The sequence below is a fragment of the Equus quagga genome, chromosome 15 (assembly GCF_021613505.1).
Source record: "Equus quagga isolate Etosha38 chromosome 15, UCLA_HA_Equagga_1.0, whole genome shotgun sequence".
NCBI classification, from domain to species: Eukaryota; Metazoa; Chordata; class Mammalia; order Perissodactyla; family Equidae; genus Equus; species Equus quagga.
Genome location: NC_060281.1, coordinates 63,802,334 through 63,828,351, shown reverse-complemented (window position 1 = coordinate 63,828,351; position 26,018 = coordinate 63,802,334). Strand labels below are relative to the sequence as shown.

The window sequence follows — 26,018 nt, the reverse complement described above, 5'->3', positions numbered from 1 at the left end:
AGGGAGAGATGCTACTGTTCTGCTGTGGTCCAAAGCAACCACAACAAGTTAGATTTTCACAGCCTGTCTAAAACTTTGGCAGAACAGTAAAATTCTCTTTTAAGACATGTATTTGAACAGAGTTTGTAACAACATGAGATAAAAGTTGCTCCAAAATATGACAATATAAATATTAAAATGAAGCCCCCAATGAAATATGAAAATCTTTAACAAAAAATAGTTTATTGCACAAAATTTAAGGAATTCCCAAGCACGCTTAAATTTATAAAAAATCAACATGCTTTTTAAAGTTACAATTTGTTTTGCATGGCGACACCTTTCCCTTGAACAGCCCCAACCTGAGGACTCCCTTTTATGAGGAAATTTTTAATAGAAATGAATAACTTAAAACCACCGAGTTTTCTAGACCCTCTAAAACATTACCCTCAAGGATCCTCTTATAACCTGAGACCACCATACAATGAGATTTGCCTGAAATGTGGATTCAATCAACTTGCTTGAATAAGGCTCAGAATGTCTCACACATCGCAGCATTATTCATGTCAAAGGGATCCTTGAGGAAGGCTCAAGGACATTTCTCTTTCAGATACACTGGTCCCTTTCACTACTAGAAATCTTTACACACGACACTGAATTTTTGTTTAAAAAAATACTCACGGAAGTAGGAATATATGTCATGGTGACTTTGCAGGCTGATGGCTTTTGTGATATCCCTATACCAAAAAGTCTTTAAACTGAGAAAGAGGTGAATGAGAATCTTCCTAATACAGAGTACCGCAGGCTGTCTTCCTGGCAGGCGCAGTCCCGTTACCTGGACCCCAGGCCAGTAAGAGCCATTTCATATCCTATCAAAAACACTCCCTGTTAGACCTTCCAAATAGTAGAACAAAGGTGTATAAATCTTTAAGATCCGTGGCATCTATCTGACGTGTACCGTGGAAAAATCAATAACCACACTGCAGTAAGGTTTTTTTGGAACATGAGAAAAACAAGTAACGATACCACAAAGCGTCCGAGCCAACATTCTCTGCAGTGAAGACATGATGCACAGTGTTCATCGTACAAGAGGGATAATATACACCAATGAAATGCAGTGGCCAGCCTGTTTTTATAAATACTCCACACTTGACTGTTTTCCATGAGTAAATTCCTAATTCTCACTTCTGCCAATAGAAGAATATTTCAAACATTATTCACTGAAGAATCTAGCTCTGAGAGGTAGAAGTGCCAGTAAAATCCCTTGGAGATAGGAAAAAAAAAAAACCCTCAACAAATCAAAAGCAGGCAATTTAGAAATCCAGCTTCCTCTTTCAGGTGACTTGTTAAGGAAGCCCAAAGGCGATGTCAGCTTGAACACAAGGCCCCAGATGGGCAACAGCGGGCCATACGTGAAAGCCCCAGGAGCACAGTGGGCCAGGGGACAGCCAGAGAGCTCAGACCACAGACAGGCTGGGCACTTGTGGAACTGAAAGATGGGGACTGACAAAGTGGGTACAGGATGACGACAGAAAGCCAGAGGAGGTGTGGCTGCTGAAAGCGTGCACACACATGCACACACACACACACATGCACACGGAGGGTAACTAAAGTACGGAAAAAGGGGTGAGGAACAGAGATTGGCTTTCACGTGATGGAAACATTCAAAATTAGCTTATCCCTTCCTAAGAACAAATATACACAGTGAACGGCATTCACTGGAAGACCTTCTGGAAGCAAGGAGAGAGAAAGCAGCTACAGGATGAGACTAAGTGTTATTTCTTGGTTTTAAAATTAAACCAGGATAACGCAGCCAAAGTAAATAAGAACATAAATTACCATTTTTCTTTTCTAATGGTACAAAAACAATTTTGTCAAAACCGATTTCCAAGGTAAGATGAAAAGTAGGATGTAATTATAATGAAGTTTTCAAGTACTAATATTAACCCTGTACAAATGATACATGTATTTTAGAAGTTCCAAAACTTGCTAGGGAATTTTTTTTAAACACTAAACATCTTTGAGGTTAATGCTACTTTAACCTTACCAATTAACCCTCTAACAGCATATTATAAGAAAACACAAACAGCTTAAAAATACCATACTGTTTTCTCCACAAAAGAGACACAAGTAATATATCAACATGAGAATATCTGGCCTGATCAGTCACGCTTCAAAACTTCATCTTCAGACCAGCAGATCTGCACAGGAGGCCATGTGGACCCATTCTCTCTCTTCTCTAACTTATAATAATAAATACTATTTTAGATTTTCTTAGCAAAATAGGAGGACAAACTTAGAAACCTCAAGTCTCAGAGTCAGTTTCTGCAGTGTTTAAGTATTTCAGGTGGAAAAACGTATGCAAGTAAATCTCACATACTTAGGGTGCCTGATTTCAAATAAGGCATTCTACTATGGAGAGCAGGGGACAGCTCAGTCACCTTTCCCCAGACTGCTGACTTGTCCCTTCTAGAAACCTCACTGCTCTCTAGACAAGGGTTTAAAGGACCTTCTAAGCCATCTGAAGTCACCACAGAGTCCAGCTTTTCTCTTGATGACCACACAAGCCCTGGTGGACATTTTCATGTGGGGTACAGAGTGCGAGGCCTGGAGGAGCCTTGTCACCTGGGTTGGAGCCCTGCAGAGAGCTCCACCCTCTCCTCTTCCTCCTCACCGTTCTCTCCTCTCCTGTGGCCTCTCCCCACACCTCACAGGTCAGTGTGTGGTGACCTCAGCGTCCATGTGGGCATCCTGGTGGCTGCCAGGAATGCCCAGGGGTCAGCAAAGGTGAGTGAGGCTGCGCGGGGCCAGGGGTCAGATGGGTGGGCATCGTGCGCTTGTGACAAGGAAAAGGCCCTCAAAAATAAAGTGAAACAAAAACAACAAAAAACCCTCTCTAAGAATATTTGGTTTTAGAAGGCAGAGTAAATAAGATAATTATATTTCTTAAAATATAATTTCTGACTGATATCCCTAAATCCTACATGTACATTATTTCCTGACAGCAGATTTTCAAAAGGCAATCAATCAAAAGACAATTCGAGTCATTCTTAAATAATGCGAGCATATACTTTTTAAAGATTAGATTATGATTTTCTGTATTTATATACACATCCTATGGTGGGATGGCTATTGAAAATAAAATAAAATAGAAACCAAAGGTGCAAATAAAGTTTCCTTTCTGCAGGGAGGTAAAGCTCTCACTGAACCAAAGAAGAATGTGAGAAACCAGACCCGGCTGTGTTTCCACCAGGGATGAGCTGGTTGGCGTTACCCTCAGAGAGCAGCGTCTACTGTCACTTGTAAGATTCTCCTTCTGCAAATAACCCTTCAGACACATTCAAAAATTTCTCACTGAGATCTGAACTAAGTTTTTAAGATTTGGTCATTTTGTGGGAAAAGCTAGTTGTGATCTGGAAATGACGATTTCTCTAATCTTTGCCTCTTGTTCTGTTATTTTACTCCTTGTAAAGGCAAACACAAAACTTAAATTTCACCTCTTAGAAAAACATAGAGGACATGGTCAAATAAATAATATTGATAAGAGAATATTCCTCTGGGTAGTTACAAACACTCGGGGTGGGGATGCTCGGCAGTCGCTGCTCCAAGCCCTTCTCTGGAGGTCCCCCTCTGGCTGTGTCGCTCTGTGTCTCCCCTGGGGTTGGCGTGATCCTCGGGGAGAGCGGGGCCAGCAGCAGGGTCCCCCTGAGTCCACGAGGACAGCGACTCATGCACAGTGACGGTATGAGCCTCCATCTGGCGCTGCAGGCTGTCCATCTCCTGCCTGGGGAGACAGGGGAGGCAAAGGAAGAAACACCAGTCAGAGGAGAATCAGGAAAGACACCGCTGCTTCTCCAAGACGCAGTGGCCATCACGGACACCAATCCTAACAAGCTTGAACTGGACAGCAGTTTGCTCATGCATCTGTGGTGCCTTCAGGGAGCAACAGAACTTCTCTACTTGGACCAGCAACACTGATGTAGTCACAGAACTTAAGGGACTATTGGGCATTTTTCTCTGTACCGTGCAGAGGCCAACAGGCTGCAAGCCTCTGCACACACAGGCTTCTGATCAGGGAAAATGTGGGAAAGACAGAGTCAAGGGTCACACATGGCTTCCACTCACAGGGTCAAAAAAGATGTCACCATGTGGCCACACCCTCCAAACATTGGCCTCACGCTGGCAGGTGCCAGATGTCCAGTTTTGGTGTTTCTTTTTTTTTTGAGGAAGATTAGCCCTGAGCTAACATCTGCCGCCAATCCTCCTCTTTTTGCTGAGGAAGACTGGCCCTGAGCTAACATCTGCCCATCTTCCTCTACTTTATATGTGGGATGCCTGCCACAGTAAGGCTTGCCAAGTGGTGCCATGTCTGTACCCAGGATCCAAACCAGCGAACCCCGGGCCGCTGAAGTGGAACAACCGGGCTGGCCCCTAGTTTTGGTGTTTCTAAGGGCTCAGGTCCTGGTGACTTAAGGCCTTCTCAGGGTAATTTAGCTCTAGGCAATTCTCACCTTACAATATGGATGGAGAGGCTGAGTGGCCCCACTTAACACACTTAACAGCCCTTGCTGAGCATTCAATGCTGGCAACAAGGAAGATTCTTCCAAGTTAAACATGCAATTTATTTTTAAAGACTAAGCGAAACGGAGAACAGAACACAGATCATACTTCAGTTGCTGGAGACAGCTGTTGAGGTTCTTGAGGGGCTCCTTGCTCACGGCAGGTGGGGGCCTTAGCAGCTCCTCGAGCAGCGAGGCTGGAACGGGGCAGTCGGGAATCTTAACTGGCGTCACTGGGCTGGAAGAGCTGGCCTCGCCTTTCAGTTCCTTTCTCTGATTTTAAAAGCACAGTTAGCTCTCACTTGAGGCTGATACCACTGCCCCCTCCCCTACTTGGTCTGTGACATCACAAGAACTTTCAGAATTGCCTCCCCAGCTCCACACATGTCTTCCAGGAAGGCACGTCCCCCTCATCCTGTACCAGCAGAGCTGGCAGGCATGGGAGTTGAGGAAATGCCGGCTGAATAAAAGGCCATCTTCCTAAGGCATGTAACAGAGCACAAACAATGCAGTCCACTCCTGAGGAGGACAGAGCTGAATCCCAAAGGAGAACTCCCATGTGGGGCTTCCAAGAAAGACCATGTCCTTAACTCTGAGTTACCCTAAGAAATTAAGTCAATTTTCCAACTCCATAAGACTCCCCTGTCTAGGACTTCAAACTTTTTCCAGGGACAGGGAAATGATGCTAAATAAACCTCTGAGTCTGAGCAACTTCATTGGACCTGGAATATATTTGTATAGACTGAGTAGAGAAACAAATGCCAGGTAGGCAGAGTCTGAGCAGAGCTCGTGATGGCAGCTTCAGGGGTCCCTGGGCCCCCAAGTCCATTCTGACAGCTGCTGTGTGCCTAGTGGGCTGGGTGCTCTTGTTAACACATGCAAAGAATCCCCTCATTTGGTTTATAAAGCATATTATAATAAAATGGCATCTGAATTCATAAAAAGCAAACATTCTGTTGGAAAAGACACCAAAATAACATCATTTGACCTACTGTCTGAGCAGAATACTCCACCATCATTTATTTTCACTCAATAGTTGCTCAATGATGGTTAAATATAAGTTTATGTCTGAATGACTAGAAAATCCACCAACCTCTTGCCCAAACAAATTGACCTGAAAGGGGTGGGGAGCCTGATACCGTCTTTGCTGTACCGCGTCGCAGGTCTAGCTTGAGCTGCTGGTTTTGCTGGAGTAGAGTCTTCATGTTGTTCTTCAGTTCAGACACTTTAGCTTGAAGCATGAATTTATCTTTCTGGGTCATGGACAGATCTTCCCGCACCATCTCCAACTCAGATTTGATATTCTAAAGTGAAGTCATAGATTTTTAAAAGCAAAAAGATCTTAAACACACTGCTAACATCTTAGTTTGTACGTCACAATTCTAAGAGGCTAAAAATAGAACTCTGATTTTTATGTGATGAAGCACATGATGTCCCGTCTCAGCACAACTTCCTCTCCAGCAGGCTAGCCTGTGAAACATCCAGTTATATTCATGTCCTCAATGTTCTCATCCAAATTTCAGAGCCTCTGCTGAGGAACCAGTAGTATTCCTATGTCCACGTTCTACAATGAACTCCAAGAGTCATCTGTTTAAATTTCGAGGTCAGCTACTAGAATAAGCCTAACCATTACTAAGAAACAACATAAATCAATTCTAATTGTTACTCAAGCCATCCACTTACAAAGAGGAATCTTAGCAAGAGAGATGTTCCTGATCCTTTCCTCAAATAGTCAAGACTACACATATATTTCTTCACAGAGAAGTTTATCATAGGTTGGTGAACTTTTCACATGTACTCTCATTTATTGGACTTAATGAGATCCTATTCCTGACATATTTCACACAGCTCAGCCCAGGGCATGGTCTCCGGTCAGCCTCCTTCAGCTAGGTGACCTGGTCTTCTTTCTGAAATGGGATAACGTCTACAGAATGGTTTGGTGGGAGCATTCAATTTATTGAGAACTCCTGCTACATACTTAGCATGCTGCCTGGCACAGTAGGTGGACTCATGTTAGGATTATCAACTACCTTATGAAATGCTGCCTCTGATTTCTGCCCCATGGCCTTTCTACAACAGATACCTGTAACAGCTGCTGTATTCCATCCACTTCTTTTTTATTCTGCTGTTCAGTCAAGTCCAGCTGCTGCTTCAAGGATTGGATTTCTCTCTCTTTCTGATCCACCTCCCATTTGAGATTTTCCATCTAGAGGGAAAAAGCCACATGACCAAAAGAATTTTAAAGTAGCTTTCTTGCACTATAAAATTGCTCTAACTAGATCTCTGTGTATCGTTTAATATCATACTTAGAAAAAATAAATATCCCTTTCCAAGTAGACAGGGAATGAAGGAATTGAATCTGTCAACCAGCAGAGTCTAGCTCTGTAAGTCCTGTTAACTGCAGGTGTAAAGCTGCCCGGGCTGGTCACCTCTTGGTTTCCTACAGGCTGCTTGCTCAGCTGCTCATCCAGCTGCTTCTGCAGGAGCTGAAGCTGGGTCCGGGCTTCTGCCAGCTCCACCTGGAACTGTGCTATTTCCTGGGAATGTTTCCCCTCCTGAATCCTAGCATAAAAACAAGGAAGAACGAAATTACAGCCTTCTTCTAACCTACCCTCCCACTCTGAGAATCTTGTCAGTTGAATGCTATCCGTCCTGGCTAAGGCTCACGATGACAAAAACTCACATACTGCTTGCCTTGGGCAGAGACTGTTTTAGGAGCTTTGCGATGCACTGTCTTGACTAACCTTCACAAAACCCCCTGAGAGGGATGCTTTGTTAGCTCATTTTACAGATCTCGGTGGGAGGGAAAGGGCCACAGGGATCAGTGCATGTGCAGTGCCTAACATGCATCCCTGCACGTGAGTAAGTGGAGGCTGCCCTAAGCGGAGCCTACAGTGAGCCTCGGTGGGGGGGACAGCCCTTGGGGAAAGTATTCCTCACACTGGGGCTCTCTCTGTTGTCAACTAGGACAAGCAAGGTGCAGAGTAGGGACAGCAGTGTCATGAAGGAAATTTTCAAGTTAAGCTACAGGCTTCTTGAGACAGGAATCAGATATATTCTCCTTCTTAGATGTGCCTCCAGAGTACTCAGCGACTTGCTAAAACATACGTGACTTTAACGTGAATGTCCTGGTTACAGACGGCGGAGAAGAATCCTCATGAGGACATCTGGTGGTGGCGCTCCCGCCCACCCCAGAACAAAGCTGACCCTCTGCCTGCCCGGACACTCACTGCAGCCCATCGGCCTCTGCCTGCAGCTTCTGCACCAGGTGTTCCTTGGCCTGCAGCTCCTTTTTCACCTCGCTCAGCTCTAAGGTGGCGGCCTTAAAATGGCGGCGGTTATGCCCTGCTTCTGCCTTGGCAGCAGCAACCTAGAGGGAAGGGACCAGCACCATCAGAAAAAGGGCAAGACCAACGCAGAGTGCCGAGTGTGGCATTCACACCAGGGAGCCCGCCCAGCCCCACTCATGTCCCAGCGCTCTTGCAGGTTTCTCTTCCAAAGCTTTTCAAGTTCCCCACGAAGAGTCAAAGTACCTAACACATGCTTGCAAGGGAATACAGCTGCTACCTCCTGTTGAATGAACAAACATGCTCAAGGTTTTCTTGGTGTAAACAGTTTTTATAGTCTTATTCAAGTATATCTACATATTTCTCTCTTTTTTGGGGGGGGGGGGGGCGGTGGTGGTGAGGAAGATTGGCCCTGAGCTAGTATCTGTGCCCATCTTCCTCTATTTTGTAGGTGGGACACTGCCACAGCGTGCCTTGATGAGTGCTGTGTAGGTCAGAGCCTGGGATCCAAACCACAAACCCTGGGCCACCAAAGCAAAACACGAACTTAACCACTACGCCACTGAGCTGGCCCTTGCTTATTTCTTATTAAATTTATTTATAGCTCATGTATTTTGGGAGAAATCTACTTTTCCATCATACCATCTAACTGTAATTAAGTTATTGATTATTACCCATTTATGATATACCTAGACTTTTCCTAGATGACAATAGTTTCTCTCAAGGTTTCCAAGGAGACAAGCAAATTCTCAAAAACAAAATTTTCCATTTTCTTTTCCAACAATTTAGTTTTCTAGTTTAATCCCACTAGCAAGCACTTCATTTAAAAAAGTTTTAATGAAAATAAGTGACAGAGGAATATAGAAAGAACTCTTATAAACAAGTTTAAAAAAAAACTCCAATAGAAGATACTAACAGTGATTGTCACTGGGTAGAGATTCAAAATAACCTGTACTTCAATCTTCTTTCACTTTTTTTTTTTACTACCATGTACTATTTTTACAACCAGGACAACCAGACTAACTGTATTTAGAGAAATAAATAAGCATCGTTCACAATTAGTGCCTTTAAAAAAGAAACAAGTCATATATACATCATCTTCCCGTAGCACTTTTAGTTATGAGTTTCCTAGCTATGACTTCTTTAGGGTGAGAATAAAATTAGTAAGTGATACCTGAGCACAGAGCAAAAGCTAAGGCAGGGAACAGAGAAGCAGAGCTCAGAGCTGTCAGACCCACAGCTGCTCCTCGCGAGGATTCAACACTGACTGCAGATGAGGCAGATGTGAGCCAAGAACAAGCCAATAATTATTCACATTAAAATATTCTTATCAGGGGCTGGCCCCGTGGCCAAGTGGTTAAGTTCGCGCGCTCTGCTGCAGGCGGCCCAGTGTTTCGTTGGTTCGAATCCTGGGCTTGGACATGGCACTGCTCATTAAACCACGCTGAGGCAGCGTCCCACATGCCGCAACTAGAAGGACCCACAACGAAGAATATACAACTATGTACTGGGGGGCTTTGGGGAGAAAAAAGAAAAAAATAAAATCCCTAAAAAAAAAAAAAATTCTTATCGTATCCTAAAACTAGTAGTCTTTTAAAAGAATATCATACTGTCTCATCCAAAAAATAAAGATCAATTTTTCTATCTCTATTATATCATCATGAAGAAATTTCTAAAGGACATGATATAACCCAGGTCACGCTCACTCTTGCACACACGTGCACACAGCAAACATGTTCTGAGCATGTGCTCAGTTCAGGCAATGGGGACATGAGGGTAAATAAGCCAAAGCCCTCATCCCAGGAGGCTTACATTCTAACCAGGAAAAAGGCCTCCAGCAGCAGCAGACAGGGCTGGTGATGGGCACATGCAGAGGTTGAGGTCTACTCTAGCTTGCAGTGGGGGCAGGGCAGGCCTCTCTGCTGGATGGCAAGAGGAGGAGCCCATGAAGAAAACTGCTCCCTATGCAGAAAACGGCAAAGGGCCTATACAACCATCTCTCCTGGTGGCTTTTTAACACAAATGGGGTCATAATTGTTCTGCAGTTTGCTTTTTTCTTTTTTTTTTTTTGAGGACGATTAGCCCTGAGCTAACATCTCCTGCCAATCCTCCTCTTTTTGCTGAGGAAGACAGACCATGAGCTAACATCCGTGTCCATCTTTCTCTGCTTTATATGTGGGACACCTACCACAGCATGGCTTGATGAGCGGTGCCATGTCTGCACCCAGGATACAAACCGGCGAACTCTGGGCCACCAAAGTGGAACCTACGTACTGAACCGCTGTGCCACCGGGCCGGCCCTGCAGTTTGCTTTTCTAAGTCAACACTACATGCGAGATATCTTTCTCTGGCAAAACACGTATCTATGGAGCTCCATGCACATGTCTTAGACACACACACCCACGTCTCAGTTTAATCTAAGCCCACCCTTCTACTTATGAACATCAGGGCTCTCTCTAGGCTCTCACTGTCACCAACACTGTGATGACACCTTTGTTCTTGGACACGTTAGCAAACGTATTCAAACAGTAATCTCCCGGAAGGGAACTGACGTGTCGAGGGTACCCATATTCAGTTTTTAGATATTGAAAAATTGCATTCCAAAGGGTCTATGAAGTTACAATTTAAAACCAGTTGGAAGTTGGTCACACACCTGTTCCTTGAGGTTGTGCACTTTCACCTTTTCTTTGTCTAACGCGGCTTGTAAGGCTTGGACAAGCTGCTTCATCTGGCGGTCCTCCTCCTCTTTGCGCTGCAAAACTGCCTGCACCTACAGCACATTGCAGGAGAGATAAGCAAGGAAGGACATCAAACTTCAAAATCCTGCAGAGCCACAGGAGAAAGCACGGGCCACTCTGATCAGCACTATGCGGGGAATCTAGCAAGACAGTGGCACACATCACATTACGATACCAACTAGTGTACAATTCAGGAAAGTAGGGAGAATTTCATTGCTGGAGAATATTGTTATAAGAAATCTGAGATAGCAGGAGCATGATCACATGATCGTACACAAGTATATGGCCAGGAACCCAAAAGATTCATATAAATTAGGGTTTCTAAATGCAAATGCCTCCGTGGTGAGACAGGCAATGCAGGGTGGTGAGGCAGCAGGTATGAGAATGGCGGGTAAGCTCTCTAACAGGTGGATAATTCAAGGCAGAGGGCATTTGGCCGCTGACCATTTGAAGAGTTCCCTGAACGCCTAGCCTTCTCCTCAGTCCCCAGAGAGGCTGCAGAGCCTGAGGAGCTGAGAATAGGGTCTGAAGCGAGAGCCCTGCCAGGGTTCAAACCCCAGTTCTGAATCACACGAGGCCCTCAGGTAAGTGTCCCTTAGGTACAGTGCTATTGCCTTAAGCTGGGAAATGGTCCCGTCTGCAGCACTGGGAGTCACCCACCCACAGGGAGACTAATGGACTGAGCACAGTACTTCCACAACTTAGTTATGGGGGAGTTAGAATCTCCCCAGCTCTACTGCCCACCTGAGGGCTGGGAGATGGGGCTTGGGACTTCCCCAGACTCTCTGAGCCTCTGTTTCCACAGCTCTAAGGTGAGGGTGTAACACTTCCTTGCAGGTGACTGTCACGATGAAATACAGACAATACAGGCTGACATTCAGAGTGCTACCTAGCCTACAGCAAGTCTCCTCCTGCTTCTGGTAAATGAGTTTCAATACCTGAAGATTCAACTGAACTAGGTCTGCTTCCCTCTTGGCCAGCGCTGTTTCTAAGATGCTGTTGTGTTCCCGCAAAGCTGCGTTAGACTGTCCGAGGCCTGTAAGCTTCCCTCTTTCATGTTCTAATTCAAGAGCCAACTTCTTATTCGACTCCTCAAGGCGCTTTATCTTCCTCCTAAAGCCTCTGGATTCTTGAAGCTGAAACAAATAAAAGTCACTGTGAAGTTATGCAATTATGTGTTCTGGGTAATGGAGCCATCACACACCAGAAACAAAACTGCTTAACTAAAACACAACGACAAACAACCTGCAAACCACACCGGATGCAGCACACCCTCACTTCATGGCTGGGAGGCCTGCAGCGGCCACAGTCAGTTCCTTCCCTCACCCCCACAGCCAAGAGCCCAGCTTTCTCCTGGGGACCACATGCTTCTGGAGCACATTCAAGGTCAGAGCCCAGGTGGGCATGGAACTGAGTGTGACACAGAGATGGTGAACAATGCACGTGGCCCTGCAGTTCCTGACAGAACATCTTGGGACCTCAGGACCCTGTGGAGAGCCCTTGGTGACATCTGCCGCGTGGCACATAACGTGAAGCCACAACTGTCTCTGGGTCTGAGAGTTCTGTGGAGTTCTTTTAAAAGTTTATGCCAGTCTGAGCTGCGTTTCTTGCATTCTAACCAGGAGTAGGACTGCCACTAAGAACTCTGACAACCACCACACTGGAGAGGCAGTGAGCACAATCGTCCTTGCCAGAGTTGGTGTCACCACGCATGTGGGCTGGTCAGAGATCCAGAGAAGCAGTCAGACTGTGCATGGAAATGCAGGGTGGTGATGCCGAGCATGCAGGCTGGTTCTGACTCTCCAGGGCCCCTTTCTCTCTGCACCAGAGCTGCACCTGGGGCAGCATGGCTTGTCCACTCACTGTGCGACAATGGAGCTCAGCCTACCTCGTCCTCCAGTTCCAGCACCTTCTCCCGGTACTCCTCCAACTCTTGGCTGGTCATGGCGATGACCTCCTGGAGCTCCTTCTCCAGCATCATCTTGCTGTGGCCGACTGTCTGCAGCTCCACCTCCAGGGCCTGGATTCTCTCCTAACAGCCAGGACAGGAAGGTGGATTTGGTCATGGGTTTCCACACGGCTGCGTGACAGGTGCTGACCTCCCTCCCTGCGTAGCCCTGCATCGTACCTATACGAGGCTGCTGACCACACTCGACAGGTGACGTGCTCCTGACAACACTTCCCTTCCCTTTAATGGACTTAACTAACCAACTAGAGCATGCACATAGTAAGGACTCACAAACAAAATAACTTTTTCAGTTAAATGCTTTGAAAATACAAAAAAATTTTGACTTACAGATGAGAGCTATAAATTACTATCTGTGACAAGTAAGGCCCACCAGGTAACACTACACGTGTCTGCATGCACATGCATATGTGCACACACGTGGACACATACACGCACAGGTGTGCAACACATGTGTGAACATGCATGTACATGGATACACATGCTTGCTACTGCTATGGTGCAGGCACTTTTGTGAAGTGAAGTATCTCTTCACTTAGCCATCCTAAGGAGGAGGTTCTGTAATTTACCTCATTTTGGCCTCATTTTACTGAGGATCAAAAAGGTGAGTAAACTGCCAAAGGTCCCCACCTTACAAGTAGTGAAGTGCAGACTGAACCAGGGTTTTGGCTCTTGGGCTGTGCTGCTCAGTTGCCACAGGTCGCGCAACAAGGAGGGGGATGACAGATCCTACAAGGCATTTACAGCCTACCACTGGGACCGTGTAAGCCAAAGAATTAAGAACACAAACAGAAATACTCTAAAGTAGAAGAGAAACTACATTTGAATAAATTCTCCCCTCTCAACATTTTATCAAGTCAGCAGGTGAGAAGGAGTATTTAATTTATTCACTTTGGTAAGAAAACACCATGCTATGAAATAATCTCTTCCTACTCGTAAATTCTTAAATGGAGAAGACATAGAAACAAACTTCATGTAAGAAGAAAGAGAACTGCCAAACGTAAGTAAAATGACTCAAACTGGAGAGTTAACAAATGAAATGCAAATTAATTTACTCAGGAAGAATTTCACACCTACTGGCAAAGTGAAAGGAAACAGTGGTTAGATCCAAAGCTGGCAGGGATGTGGGGAGACCAGGACACTCATTTCCTAGGGACAGAGTGACACTGGGAGGCTCTGAGCAAGTCTGAGAGGGTTTATCACATGAACACAAACCCCCTGACAAGCTAAGAGCTCCTGCCCTGCTTCCCCGTCCTCCACCCTTCTCATGGATGCCATCCACTCCTGTTTATCCTAACAATAATCCAAAAGCAAACGGATTTTTGCCTCGGGATGCCAACAGAGGAAGAGCGCTCCCTCCCCCATGTCCAGGGTCCCTCTTCCTTCCGAACTTGAGCATCTTACAGCCAATTCTATCCTGCTATGACCTCCTTCCCTGATTCTTCCAGAATGATGCCACGGTGTCTGTCAGCAGAGCCACCTGCAATACACCCTCAACCTGGATGCTGGGGGCCACCTGCCCACTCCGCAGCTCCTGGCCCACCCTGTGCTCACACATACAGCTTTCCCTCTAGGTGACCACCCAGTGCCACTGGTTGCTGCCACCTCAGAGATGCCTCCCCATCCGCCCCTCCTGTTTCCTATTTTGCTGCCTTTGTTTAGTTCTCGTCACTGCTCAGCTGCTGCAGGAGAGTCCAGCTGGTCTCCCTGTCACAGCCTCTCCTGGCCTCAGCCGTCCTTCAACCACTGCCCATCGGTGTCCTACCGACAGGAGAGTGAGCATCTCTCTCTGTCACATGCAGTCTGTTCTCTGTAACATGCAAGATCAAGTCCAAACTCCCCACCCAGCCCCTTCGCCCTCCCCAGCTATGCAGACGCACCACACAGCATCTCGCTGCATGCCTTGCACAGAAGCACTCCTCTGCTGAGATGCCCCCTGTCCACTCCAATGCCTCCTGCTTATTCAAGACCAGTTCAAATGTCGCCTCCTCCAAAAAGCTTTTCTGGGCTCTCCAAATGCCCTGAACCCTCTCAGGCCCCTCTCACGCTGCTCACAGTACTTCATCGGCTCACAGAAATTCCTCCCCATACACTGAAGGGGCAGAGAAGGACAGGAGCGAGCAAGGAGACCACCTGCGGACCCTGCCTTGCTTCCTCATGGCGAGGACCCAGGTGCCTGAGCCAAGGAAAAAGAGGTGACATCACACACATCACAGGTTTGCAGAGATTGAAGTGAGAACGTATGTGCATTGTGGAGTCCCTAGGCACATTGATACCATGCAGGGTATTAAAGAAAAGCTGCCCACTTGCTACTTTTGCTTCTCTTTTCTAGACTCTTCCATGACAGTTTCAAATAGGAAATGTCTGTAAATGTCACGTCCCTACACTGAGTCTCCTTGACTGGCCAGGAACAGATGGGTTACCCACGTGCAGAGTGAGGTCACTGCCACTGACGGCTGCCTGGGCTCTCAGCTGGCTCAGCTCTGCCTCTGCGGACTCCTTGGCCGTGAGGGCCTCCTGTAGGCGGCGGCTGAGGATGCCCACGGCGTTCTCGTAAGCCTTGTGTTTGCTCTTCATCTCCTTCTGAGCACTGGTCAGGTCCGAGCCTAGCCGCTTCATCTTCTGTTTCTGTTCGGTGATGGCCCTAGTGCACGACAGAGGAGACAGAGAAGGAAGTCTGAACTCACCTCCAAGGCAATAGCCCCAGCTTTCTAGCACAGAACACCAAGGAAAGGTGAAGTGCGCCTTGGAAGTCCATCCTTATCTGCCCCCAGCTCCCCTCTCTCCAGCGACCGCACTGCCCAGAACCCAATTCCCCAGGACAGGTCCGTGTTAAGTCACCCTGCTCCCCCCTTGGAGCTGTTTAAATGATGTCGTGAGGGAGGGAACAGTCCTCTCCTACCAAATAGAAACGCTTCCAGTGTTCTCGAACAGCAGCAATAAATGCAACCAACAGGTTCACGAGTAAATCACCAGGTGATAAAGCAAAGCAGGGCGGGATGCACATGGGGATGAAAAGGCCCCAGGGCCCCCCTCTGTGTGTGCGTGTGGGGTGGGAAGGACGAATGCAAACGCTGGTCTGTCGGGAGCAGGAGGGGGATGGATACTGCAACAAGCGCACAACACGAAAAATCACACAAAAACACACAAAAGGGGAGGACACTAACACATCCATGTATCTCCGCCAAATCACTAAGGAATCAATCTTCCAGCAGGATACCCTAGGTCTCCCATAAGCAGACCCTCAGCTGCTTCTCCTTGGCAAGGGTTCAATGAACAGTGTCCTCAGGAGTCTCCCTGGCCCCCAGTGGGTGCCACACCCCCAGCAGAGCTCACTGCCCCCTGCGCCTGTGCCCCCAGCCAGCACATATCACACGGCCCACTCACTTTGTGGCTTCTTGCTGCAGCTCTTCTATTTGTTTCTTGAGCACCTCATTGGCCTCTGTAAGAGCAATCATCTGCTCTTTATCAAACTGCAAAGACTTCAAAAGAAGGGAGGAAAAAGACAACATGAGGAACAAAAGCCCTCCCTCTGCAGCTGATTCTCGGACAGCTTCCTGGTGGGTAAACACGCCACTTCAGGACCACCCTTGAGGACATGGGCTTTGAAGAAAATCCTGACAGAGAGGTTTGCCCTTTTTATAAATGATCACTTTATAGAGGTCAAAAGTGTCCTGAGCTGTCTGTGACCGGAGCTTTGGAGGGAATAACTGGGAAGGACCAGCTAAGGGGAAAGCCGCTGGGTTATGTCTCTCACAGGCTCCCACCTTCACACTCGCCCGCCCTCAACCATGGGGACCTTCACACGTGCACATCAAGTCCTGTCGCTGGCTCCCGGCCCGTTGCTGGCTCCCACTGCACTTAAAGCCCAGAGCCTGAACCAGCTGCTGCAGTGCAACCACGGCTGGCCCAGGGCCTTCCTCATGCACCAGGTCACCTGTCTGGGACTTCGTGTGGTCCCCTCAGACTCAGGAGACTCCCTGGCTTTCTGCATGGTGGCTGAACTCTGAACTCAAATGCCAGCTCCCAGAACCCGTCCCTCTAACAGCTGTGCCCACCTCACAGGTGTATCCTGCCCGGACTCACCTGTCTACTCCACTTGGACATGAGCTCCAGGAGGGCCTTGTTCTAGGCTGTCTGCTCAAATCCTCTCCCCATGCCCCCACCCACAGTAAGCCCCCAGGCATATTTGGCTGTACCTTCACAAATCTAACACATTCCCAAACCTGTAAGTGCGTCTCCATCTCGTCCCGCTCCCTCTGCACGGACTGGAGATGCCCTTCGAGATCCGCCATCTGCTGATGGACCTGGGACACTTCCTTCTGCAAGCGTGAATGTTCCATCTCCACGGACTTTTTTTCCCCTTGAAGTTTAATTAACTCTTGCCTCAGCTCCTTCACCTCCGAGTCCAGCCTCTTCTTCGTGGCCTTCAGCTCGCTGATGAGCTGGTCTTTGGAGGTAGCATCCCGCCGGTAGGCCTCCACCATCACCTGCCCGACAAGACAGACGCTTCAGCCAGAGTGGGGTGAGGTCTTTCAAAGGGTCAAATGGCTTAAACAAAAATGCTCACTACTTATCCAGGGCATAACTTTTTGGGGGCTAGAGATAATATATTTCACCAAAACCCAGACACCATCAACTGAGATACAACATTATGCACCTGAACAAGCCTGGGTGATGCAAGGAGCAGTCACGCCAGCTGCTGGGTGCCTGAACTATTGCATCGTCTCCAAGGAATCTGACAATTCCTCTCCCTTCAGTTTCACTGCCTGGCATCTAACAGTTACTGCCCTTGCTTGTATCTCACTAATAAAATTCAACACCACTTACAACGTTCCCTCAGGGGGTTGTCCCTCCTTAGACCCTTGGCATTTGGCGCCACCTGACACTCATTCCTCCAACAGCAGATGAAAGCTTCACTAACAGAAAATGTACATCACGCCCTTGTGCATACACCATGGCTTATTTCAATGATGGATTATGCTGCAATTTCTTCAAAGACATGTTAAACATAAAACTCAGGGGCCGGCCAGTGGCTGCGTGGTTAAGTTCGCACGTTCCACTTCGGCAGCCCAGGGTTCGCTGGTTTGGATCCTGGATGTGGACCTACACACTGCTCATCAAGCCATGCTGCGGCAGCATTTCACACAGAGGAACCAGAATGTCCTACAACTAGGATATATAACTATGTACTGGGGCTTTGGGGAGAAAAAAAAAAGAGGAAGATTGGCAAGAGATGTTAGCTCAGAGTGAATCTTCCTCACTAAAAAGCATAAAAAAAGAAAAAACAACAGAAAATTCGGCCTACGTGCCAGTGATGCACACTCTCTCTGACATGACAATAGAGCATGATCCTCGCAATCACAGATATCAACCCCACTATGAAAGTGCATCCTGACTTTAGAGATATTAAAATAGGGAGGGATGAGGTGCATATTTTAATCTCTGTGAAGTGCCTTTAAAAATGGAAAGAATCTAGATGTTACCTTCCTCTTACTTTTGTTCCAGTGAAGTGATTAAACCATACAGGATTTTTTTCACACACTTGTTTTACATAAAGAAAACCAACACCACACTTTTACCTTTTGTTGAAGAAACTGTTCCTTTATTTTCTGCGTCTGTTTTTTCAGAGTGGTAGTCTCTTGCTGTAGCTGCTCCACCTATAAAAGACGTGTTTGCAGACATTTCACTGATGGCTCCAGGAGTGCCCTGTGCCTATGAAGGACACACGTGTACAGATGTTAAGCTGATGGCTCAGTTCTACTTCCCAGGGTTAGGTTGACCCTCGGTCCCTGAGTCAGGAAAACAGCCTCCAGGGTTGGAAAGACAGCTTTCCAGTGAGACTGAAATGGCACCACCACTAGACCCTGCTCTGTTTTTAGGATAATAATCTTAATCCAAAGTGTAGCACCAGTGACTTCGTTAATAACAATATAGGCAAAATTCAAATATGATAAATAATGCCTAGTACCACCAAATATCTGTCAGAGTCTTCCAAGTGTCATGTGATGTCCCACTTACTGAACTAATAGGAAAGAATTCCCACAATTCCTCTGAACTACCTCCCCTACTGCATCAATGACCAGCCTCAGTGCACTACCCGAGAAAGTAACTTACCATGGACAATCTTTACAGAGAAAACGCAGCCTCCTTTAATTTTACCTTCCAAAGACAACATGTTATTGATTTCCTCTTGTACTCAATGCTTATGAAATGGGATTTGCAGACAAAATTATTCCTTGACACTAACTCTACTTCCTGAACACCCTGTAGCTTTCTTCTTCTGTCTGTATTTTTAAACATTCACCTATGTCAAGTCACGTCACAGTGTTAGCACAAGAGCTCCCAACCGTGATGTGCAAGGTCATGTCCACACACATCCGGACCCTCAGGCCATCTCCCTGTCCGCACCACTCACATACTACAACTGTCCTGCCAATGTGACCAGTGGGTCCCACCACAGTCAGGAGCACAGGAAGGAAAAGCCAAAAGTCCATGAAGCTTTTCCCAAGTCTGAGCTCCAAGTCATCTTTGGATAGAAACTTGTTTCTTGGTAGATTACTTTCAAAGCCTCAAACACAACTCGGTTTCCTTGTTCCCGGCATCTATACACCTAGCTCCGAACACAGGACCAGAAGCACACCACCAGCTGGTGCGGGTCCCTTCCCCAAACGAGCCCTGGGCCCTGGCCTGGAAGTATTCTTCCACATTTATAAAACAAGGTGCTCAACAAAAGGAACAAACAATCTGCATTAATTCTTATATGGATAATTTCGATTCATAACAAAATGAGAGCAAACTGCATTACCTGGCTGGTCTTAACGGCTAATTCTTGTCTCAACTGCTCTAAAATTTCCGACGTTTCCTCGGTACCTTCCTCCAAGCGTTTTGCTCCTCTATCAAATTCCTCCCTGGTGCTCTTGGCCGTTTGCAAAGCCACCTCCAAGACAATCTTCTCGTTTTGTAGAAAGCGAATCGTGTCGTCCCTGGAAGCAGCCTCCCCTTGCAATTCCTCCAGCCTGGCCTGCAGCTCGTCATAGTGCGTCTGCAGGTCACCCAGGGACTGCTCCCTGGTGTGCAAGGTCTCCTGTGTCGAGGTGAACTGCTTCAGCAGGTCCAGGTGCTCCTGCTGCAAGGCCTCAAGCTGCTGGTCTCGCTGATGCAAAATCAACTTCACCTGGAAAGAAAGGAACTAGATTCAATATGACTGCTCTTGAATTAAGAGTTTATATTTTTTCCCTGTTTATATTTTAAATAATTTGGATGGACGTTCTAGAGGCAGTCTTTTGTATGTCAAGTTCTGGTGCAGAAGAATGCCAATAGAAGCAAACCCCTAGTAGGTCTACAATAGCAGCTGAGTCTGATGAGGTGACATTAAGATGATCCTGACGGACAGACCAATGGACAGCCATGCGAGGACAGCCACGTGTGGCACTGGGGTGTCTATACGAGCCCAGCCACTCAAGGACAGCCACGTGCGGCACTGGGGCATCTATACAAGGCCACAGCAGGTGCTTGCCTGCTCTAACTGCTGCTCTAGGGTAGCTGCCGAGGCCGCCATCTTCTGTAGCTGCTCCTTCTCATCTTCGAACTCTTCCAGCCTCCTCTGCAGATCCTCCTCCACCATCGTTTTTGCCTCTTGAATCTGCACAAACGCGGCTTCCTGGTCCAATATGTCAGCCTGGGCCGAGAAGACAGAGTATTTTTTAAAAAGCAGGATAATCTGACAGCTACAGCAGACTAAGCAGAGAAACCCGTCACTCCAGTGAGAGGCACTCATCCATATCAGCTTCCTCTCCACAACCTGCAAATGGAGGGCCAGGGGCAACAGGGGGCAAAAGGTTGGTGATCTGCTGCCCAAAAGACAGGCCACCTCCACCAACTCCACTGTCCATGGTTCCGTCTGCTGACCCTCGGGTCTGGCCGAAGGAAGAAGACAGGAGACAACCCAGTTTTAAGAACTGGGATAAAGTGACGGATGAAATCTCCATGGTTGCCGCTTACGTGAAGACAGGTTGTAGCGTGACCCTACTTGTGGGGTGTGATAAATGAACATTCTCTTTCACAGGATTCTCTCTTGGTACCACTTGGTAAAACCAGAGACCTAGAGCCCTGGGACAAATATGGTTTTCCTTACATTTGACCATGTAGCTAAGACCCAACAGCTAGGTGTTTCTTAGGGAAAAAATGTTAGTTTATAACTTTAGAAGTCTTTTTAGGTCTTTGACATTGAGCCCTTGAAGTATATACTTGACATAACATGATTCTATTCCATCATCCATGTCATTCATGAGGACAAAGACGCACGAAGCAGAGAGATGGGAGACCACACGAGTCACAGGATGCTGACCTTCCAAAGGACGGTGGAAGGTCAGCAACGTTCTCAGCACAAAATTGCCATGGTGTACACCCCTGAGGGCGTATATCTTTTTTATCTTTACTTTTCCCAACAAGTCTACTAAGTAGGTTTTATTATCCTCATTTTACAAAACAGGGAACAAGGCTCTGAGAGGTTAAGAAATCATCTGGGGTCTCACAATTATAAAAGAGAACAGGTCAGAGCTACTGCTCCCCACTACCTTGGAAATACTCTGCGGAAGCAGCTGGCCAAAATCATAACTACTTCATACGGTTGTTGGAGGATTAAATAGTAACGCAGGTTGAGTGCTCAAGAAAATGCTGGGGACCAGCTCCATGGCCAAGTGATTAAGTTCGCGCGCTCTGATTCGGGGGCCCAGGGTTTCCCAGTTGGGATCCTGGGTGTGGACATGGCACCGTTCGTTGGGCCATGCTGAGGCAGCATCCCACATGCCACAACTAGAAGGACCCACAACTAAAAACATGCAACTATGTACTGGGGGACTTTTGGGAGAAAAAGGAAAAAAATAAAATCTTAAAAAAAAGAAAAAGAGAAAATGCTTATTACCACTAGGCTCTCAAATGCTCTCAGATGTACAAGATACTAAACTCCTTCCTCCTACCTGCTCTCTGGCCCGCACCACCCCAACCGCCTGGACGAGCACTGCAACCCAGGCCCATGGCAGCTCAGAGGAGAAGAGCTCCAGGTTACCACTGACAATTCAGAGAGATGAGCTTACAGTGAAGGTGAGGAACAGAATCCCAAAACCTTAAATCACTGCAAGTTGTTCAAAATAATATTTTAAAGACATACATACGTATGTCTAAGTAGAATGTTAATGTTCATGTATACGTATCTGCATAGTTTCTCAACCTTGACCAGTGTCAAAAAAAGGCCCAAACCTCCCCAAAAAACATGAGGACGCAACAGCCCCAAAAGGGGCACGGCCCTCACCTCAATGCCCTGGAGCTGGACAGCAATGCGCTCCTTCTCCTTGATGGACCTGTGCTGGGTTTCCGTCAGCTGGTGGGACAAGGACACATTCTCAAGTTTCAGGTGCTCCAGGAGGCCCGCCTGGGTCATCTGTCCAACCTTCAAAGAGAAAGACTACAGGGTAGAAAGTTGCTAGATTTCAAGCCCAAGTGCAGACTGGCCAGACCCTGAGGCCACCAGGGTGAGGGTCTCTGCCCAGCAACAGCCCCGGGAGGACAGCTCCCCAGGACCCCACCACGCTGGGCTTCCCTGCCCACCCTCCTGCCAGCCACCTTGACATTCAGGCCGTCTTGGTTGTGTGTACCTAGGAGGGGTGAACTGGCAGTTCAGAAGTCAGTGGTCATCATCCCCAAGACTGAGCAGTTTGTGGCAAGACCTACATGGAAATTCCCATTGAAGGAGCATCTGCGAGTCCCAAGGTGAGAGGTCTGACCTGGACAACAGGGACAGCCAGGGCTGGAATCTGCCCATTAAACGAACAGACCAACTATGCCCAGACACATTCCAGGCCCTGCCCTGCCAGTGTCTGACTGTCCTGGACACTTGACAGCTGATCGTGGCCATTCCCAGGAAGCAGCATTGGCAATGCAGCCCAGGGTCTGACCAAAGCCATCACAGATAGTCAGCCCCCTCTGACTGACCGTCTCCTCAAGAAAAAGGAGCCCAAGTTTACACCACTCCAACACGCAGGCCCCCAGAGGAGGAGTCAGTAAAAAGAAGTCCGGGAGCACATGGCTCTGGGACTGGACCTTTGAGCACATCCCTTTCAGATCCAACCTGAACACTCCTAGACTTGAAAGATGCCAGAAGTGGATAGAAGTTGTGAGTTTCAGGGTCTAAATGGTAGCTGCCCAGAGCAAGGGAGATGCCATCTGCTGGGATTGTGTTTCAAGGCAATGAAAGAATAACTACTACCCTGCATGCTCCTCCCTCCTGAATGTTCCTGGAAACACTTCTATGTTTCCGGGAAAAGAGGGAGAAAATCTATCAAACACCCTACTCAAGGAATGCTGAACCCGGGTGCCAAAGGTCTGTGAAAAAAGCAGTCACAATACTCAAACTACCACTCCCTGGGACTCTTCCTCTTATTTTTGTCTTCCGAATTCCATTTCTGATTTATGTTAAGACATAAAAATCTGGCCTCTTTGGGGCTGGCCCCGTGGCTGAGTGGTTAAGTTCGCGCACTCCGCTGCAGGTGGGCCAGTGTTTCACTGGTTCGAATCCTGGGTGCGGACATGGCACTGCTCATCAAACCACACTGAGGCAGCGTCCCACATGCCACAACTAGAAGGACCCACAACAAAGAATATACAACTATGTACTGGGGGACTTTAGGGAGAAAAAGGAACAAAATAAAATCTTTAAAAAAAGAAAAAAAATCTGGCCTCTTTAAATATTTTATGCCTCAAAGAAATGCACTGTAGCTTCAAAATTGCATTAACTTGTTCAATGATTTATTTCTAAGTATGTTCTAAGTAGAACAAATACTTGTCTGCATGGTTCTTTAGCTTAAAAAATATGTAATATAAATTTAGGAACACTTCTATTTTGTCTATTTCTAGACTTTAGATTTTAAAAAAGGGAGCATTTGGTGGAATTAGCATTTTACATCCCCTACTTGAAAAACAGTTTCAATTAATCTACAATTTTCTCTATACAAAAAAAAAAAAAAGAAAGGAGAGAACAAAGCCCACAGGTAAATTCAAAAAGAAGACTCAGCTGATCAGGCCCTATCCAGCACCCTCAGATCAATCTAACGAGTACGGGCAAAGTGCCTTTCAGCAACTTGCCTACTGTCCCGAGTGCCTCCAGAACCGCCAGAGCACACTAAGCCCAGAGGGAGCGGCCTCACAACGAAGCACAGCACTCCCAAGTTCCTCTGCACACCTGGAACAACACACTCTCCCACCTTGCAGAACCAGAGGTGACATGCCTGCACCCTAACAAAATGGAAACAAAGAGAGTGTTCATGCTGGAAAGACCTGGGGATCAAGCAGCTGGAGAAAGGAGAGGCTCTGACCAGGAAGGTAACATGTGCCGTGCTCTGTGCACATTAGAAACCACGTCACAGGAGGGCAGTGACCAGGGCAGGGGAGCTGGGTACGAGAGTCCTCAGGCCCAGACAGACATGGATTTGAGAGCTAGGTTCAAACCTGAAAGGAATCCTCCAGAGGGGATGAGACTCACTGGTCAGAACACAAGAAGTTCCAGAGAGGAGGACTTTAAAACTAAAAATGCTCACGCAGAAACTGTGAGACTCCCTGCGTCAGAAGGTTATGGAAGGCAGTTACTGTACAGGATGGCTAATTGAGCGGTTAGTAGATTTTTTAAAAATATATCTGTGAAATCCAAAAAAAAAAGTCTTTTTAATTTAGGAAAAATCCAATTGTTCCACATGAGACATGAGGTATGACCTGCCAGGCCATGTCAGGGGCCATACGTACCTGGATGTGGGCCATCTCGCCCTGCAGTCTGACCCGGGCCTCCTGGGCCAGGGCAAGCTGCTGTTGGTACCACTGCCGGACATTCTGCAGAGACGCAATTTCTGCCTGGGATGCCTTCAGCTTGCTGGTCAGTGTTGTGCGCTCCAGCTGCACTTGTTGTAGCTGGCTCTGCAAGGCTGTCATCTGTTGTCGCAGGTCATGCACTGAAAGCAAGCAAGCACAGCAGCTCAGACTACCTGCTGCAAATGGAGAGCCTGCAGCTCTGCACAGACATTCAAACCAAAGTCAGTCTCTCTGCAGAGAGCAAGAAACCCAGCCAGTTCTTGTTAATCATAGTCGTGCTGTTCCATAAAGTCACGTGAACACTGCAATCGAGGACATGGAACCATGGCTCCTGGGGGAAATACAGGGTCAGGTTCTGGTCAATTCATGAGGACTCCACCTTGTTTTACGTGTTTCCGTTTAAAGACACTCACTCTACACTGTGGATTCATTAACACTGAACTCCCAGCCATGAGCACCATATGTCTGGCCTGAATGGAGCTCATCTAACATACATGTTCTCTCCATAAAATACATCATAGCCTTCTTGCACTTAAGAACACCAGACAGTGTTGGGGGCTGACTTTAAATAGCAAAACCACCCCAAAAAAGCAAAAAGATGCAAAAAATATGGCAGTAAACAGACCATCAGAGACTATCTGCAATAGGAGAGCTGAAACAAGAAGGCTGAGTGTCACGCTGTTCATCTAAGCTGGGAGCAATTACGTCCCGTGACTCCCATCTTTACCAGCCTGCACCTGTCTGCAATGACCGTGAAAGTGGTGTGAGCACTGACTTTGGGGTTACAGATAAATTTAAGTGAGTAGGGGCCAGCCTGGCGGCGCAGTGGTTAAGTGCGCACGTTACGCTTTGGCGGCCCAGGGTTTGCTGGTTCGGATCCCGGGTGTGGACATGGCACCACTTGGCAAGCCATGCTGTGGTGGGCATCCCATGTATAAACTGGAGGAAGATGGGCACGGATGTTAGCTCAGGGCCAGTCTTCCTCAGCAAAAAAGAGGAGGATTGGCAGCAGTTAGCTCAGGGCTAATCTTCCTCAAAAAAAAAAATTAAAGCGAGTAAGTGAATTAGGGGATCTGCAAATACTGAGGATCGACTGTGTGTTTGCAAAATCACTACGGGTGCTGTGGCTCTAGTCCCTGAACAGCCCGATGACGTCTGTGAGCCATCAATAAACTGAGGAATGGTATTGTGTTGCTAATTCCACACTAAAACCCACTCTGATATGGTCAACTCTTCACATTGATGAGAGCAGAGTGGGAGAAAGGAGGAGACAGAAAGTCACAGACAACCCAAATCACAGTACAAACAAAACTAGTCAAATATTTTAAAATTAAAATTATACTCAATATTGAAGAAAACATTTACCATTTTAAAGAGAGTTTCAAAAAAGAAAGAAAAGAAAAACAACAAACATGGTACTTTAAGAGGATCCTCAACCCCTTATCTGAAATTCTTGGGGCCAGATGTGTTTCAGAGTTCAGAGTGGTGAGATTTTAGAAAGGCAATAGAAGCCATCACTTCATACCCCAAATCCACTGCCTGTACCCCAATTCTACCACTCAGCACCCCTAATCCAACACAGGGCAGAGATATCTTCAGCTCAGCATGTGGAGGTTTGCACTGTGCTGTGAAA

General features: G+C 47.0%; 1 protein-coding gene across 4 annotated transcripts in view; it reads right to left on the bottom strand.

Annotated features, from left to right (window-relative positions):
- Window positions 1-201: 201 nt before the first annotated feature.
- The window catches only part of GOLGA3 (golgin A3), a 46,664-nt gene continuing 20,847 nt past the window's right edge, over window positions 202-26,018 (bottom strand). For all 4 annotated transcript variants that reach the window (XM_046639636.1, XM_046639635.1, XM_046639637.1 and 1 more), the window contains 17 exons: window positions 24,323-24,525; window positions 21,840-21,977; window positions 20,046-20,207; window positions 19,335-19,703; window positions 18,109-18,186; window positions 16,753-17,016; window positions 15,914-16,008; window positions 14,954-15,170; window positions 12,449-12,592; window positions 11,499-11,696; window positions 10,476-10,592; window positions 7,766-7,905; window positions 6,965-7,097; window positions 6,619-6,741; window positions 5,675-5,839; window positions 4,645-4,808; window positions 202-3,760 (listed from right to left, as the gene is read on the bottom strand). In XM_046639636.1, the coding sequence (XP_046495592.1) occupies window positions 3,541-3,760; window positions 4,645-4,808; window positions 5,675-5,839; window positions 6,619-6,741; window positions 6,965-7,097; window positions 7,766-7,905; window positions 10,476-10,592; window positions 11,499-11,696; window positions 12,449-12,592; window positions 14,954-15,170; window positions 15,914-16,008; window positions 16,753-17,016; window positions 18,109-18,186; window positions 19,335-19,703; window positions 20,046-20,207; window positions 21,840-21,977; window positions 24,323-24,525 (2,930 nt within the window). In that variant the 3' untranslated portion in view covers window positions 202-3,540. The remainder of the gene's footprint in view (window positions 3,761-4,644; window positions 4,809-5,674; window positions 5,840-6,618; window positions 6,742-6,964; window positions 7,098-7,765; window positions 7,906-10,475; window positions 10,593-11,498; window positions 11,697-12,448; window positions 12,593-14,953; window positions 15,171-15,913; window positions 16,009-16,752; window positions 17,017-18,108; window positions 18,187-19,334; window positions 19,704-20,045; window positions 20,208-21,839; window positions 21,978-24,322; window positions 24,526-26,018) is intronic.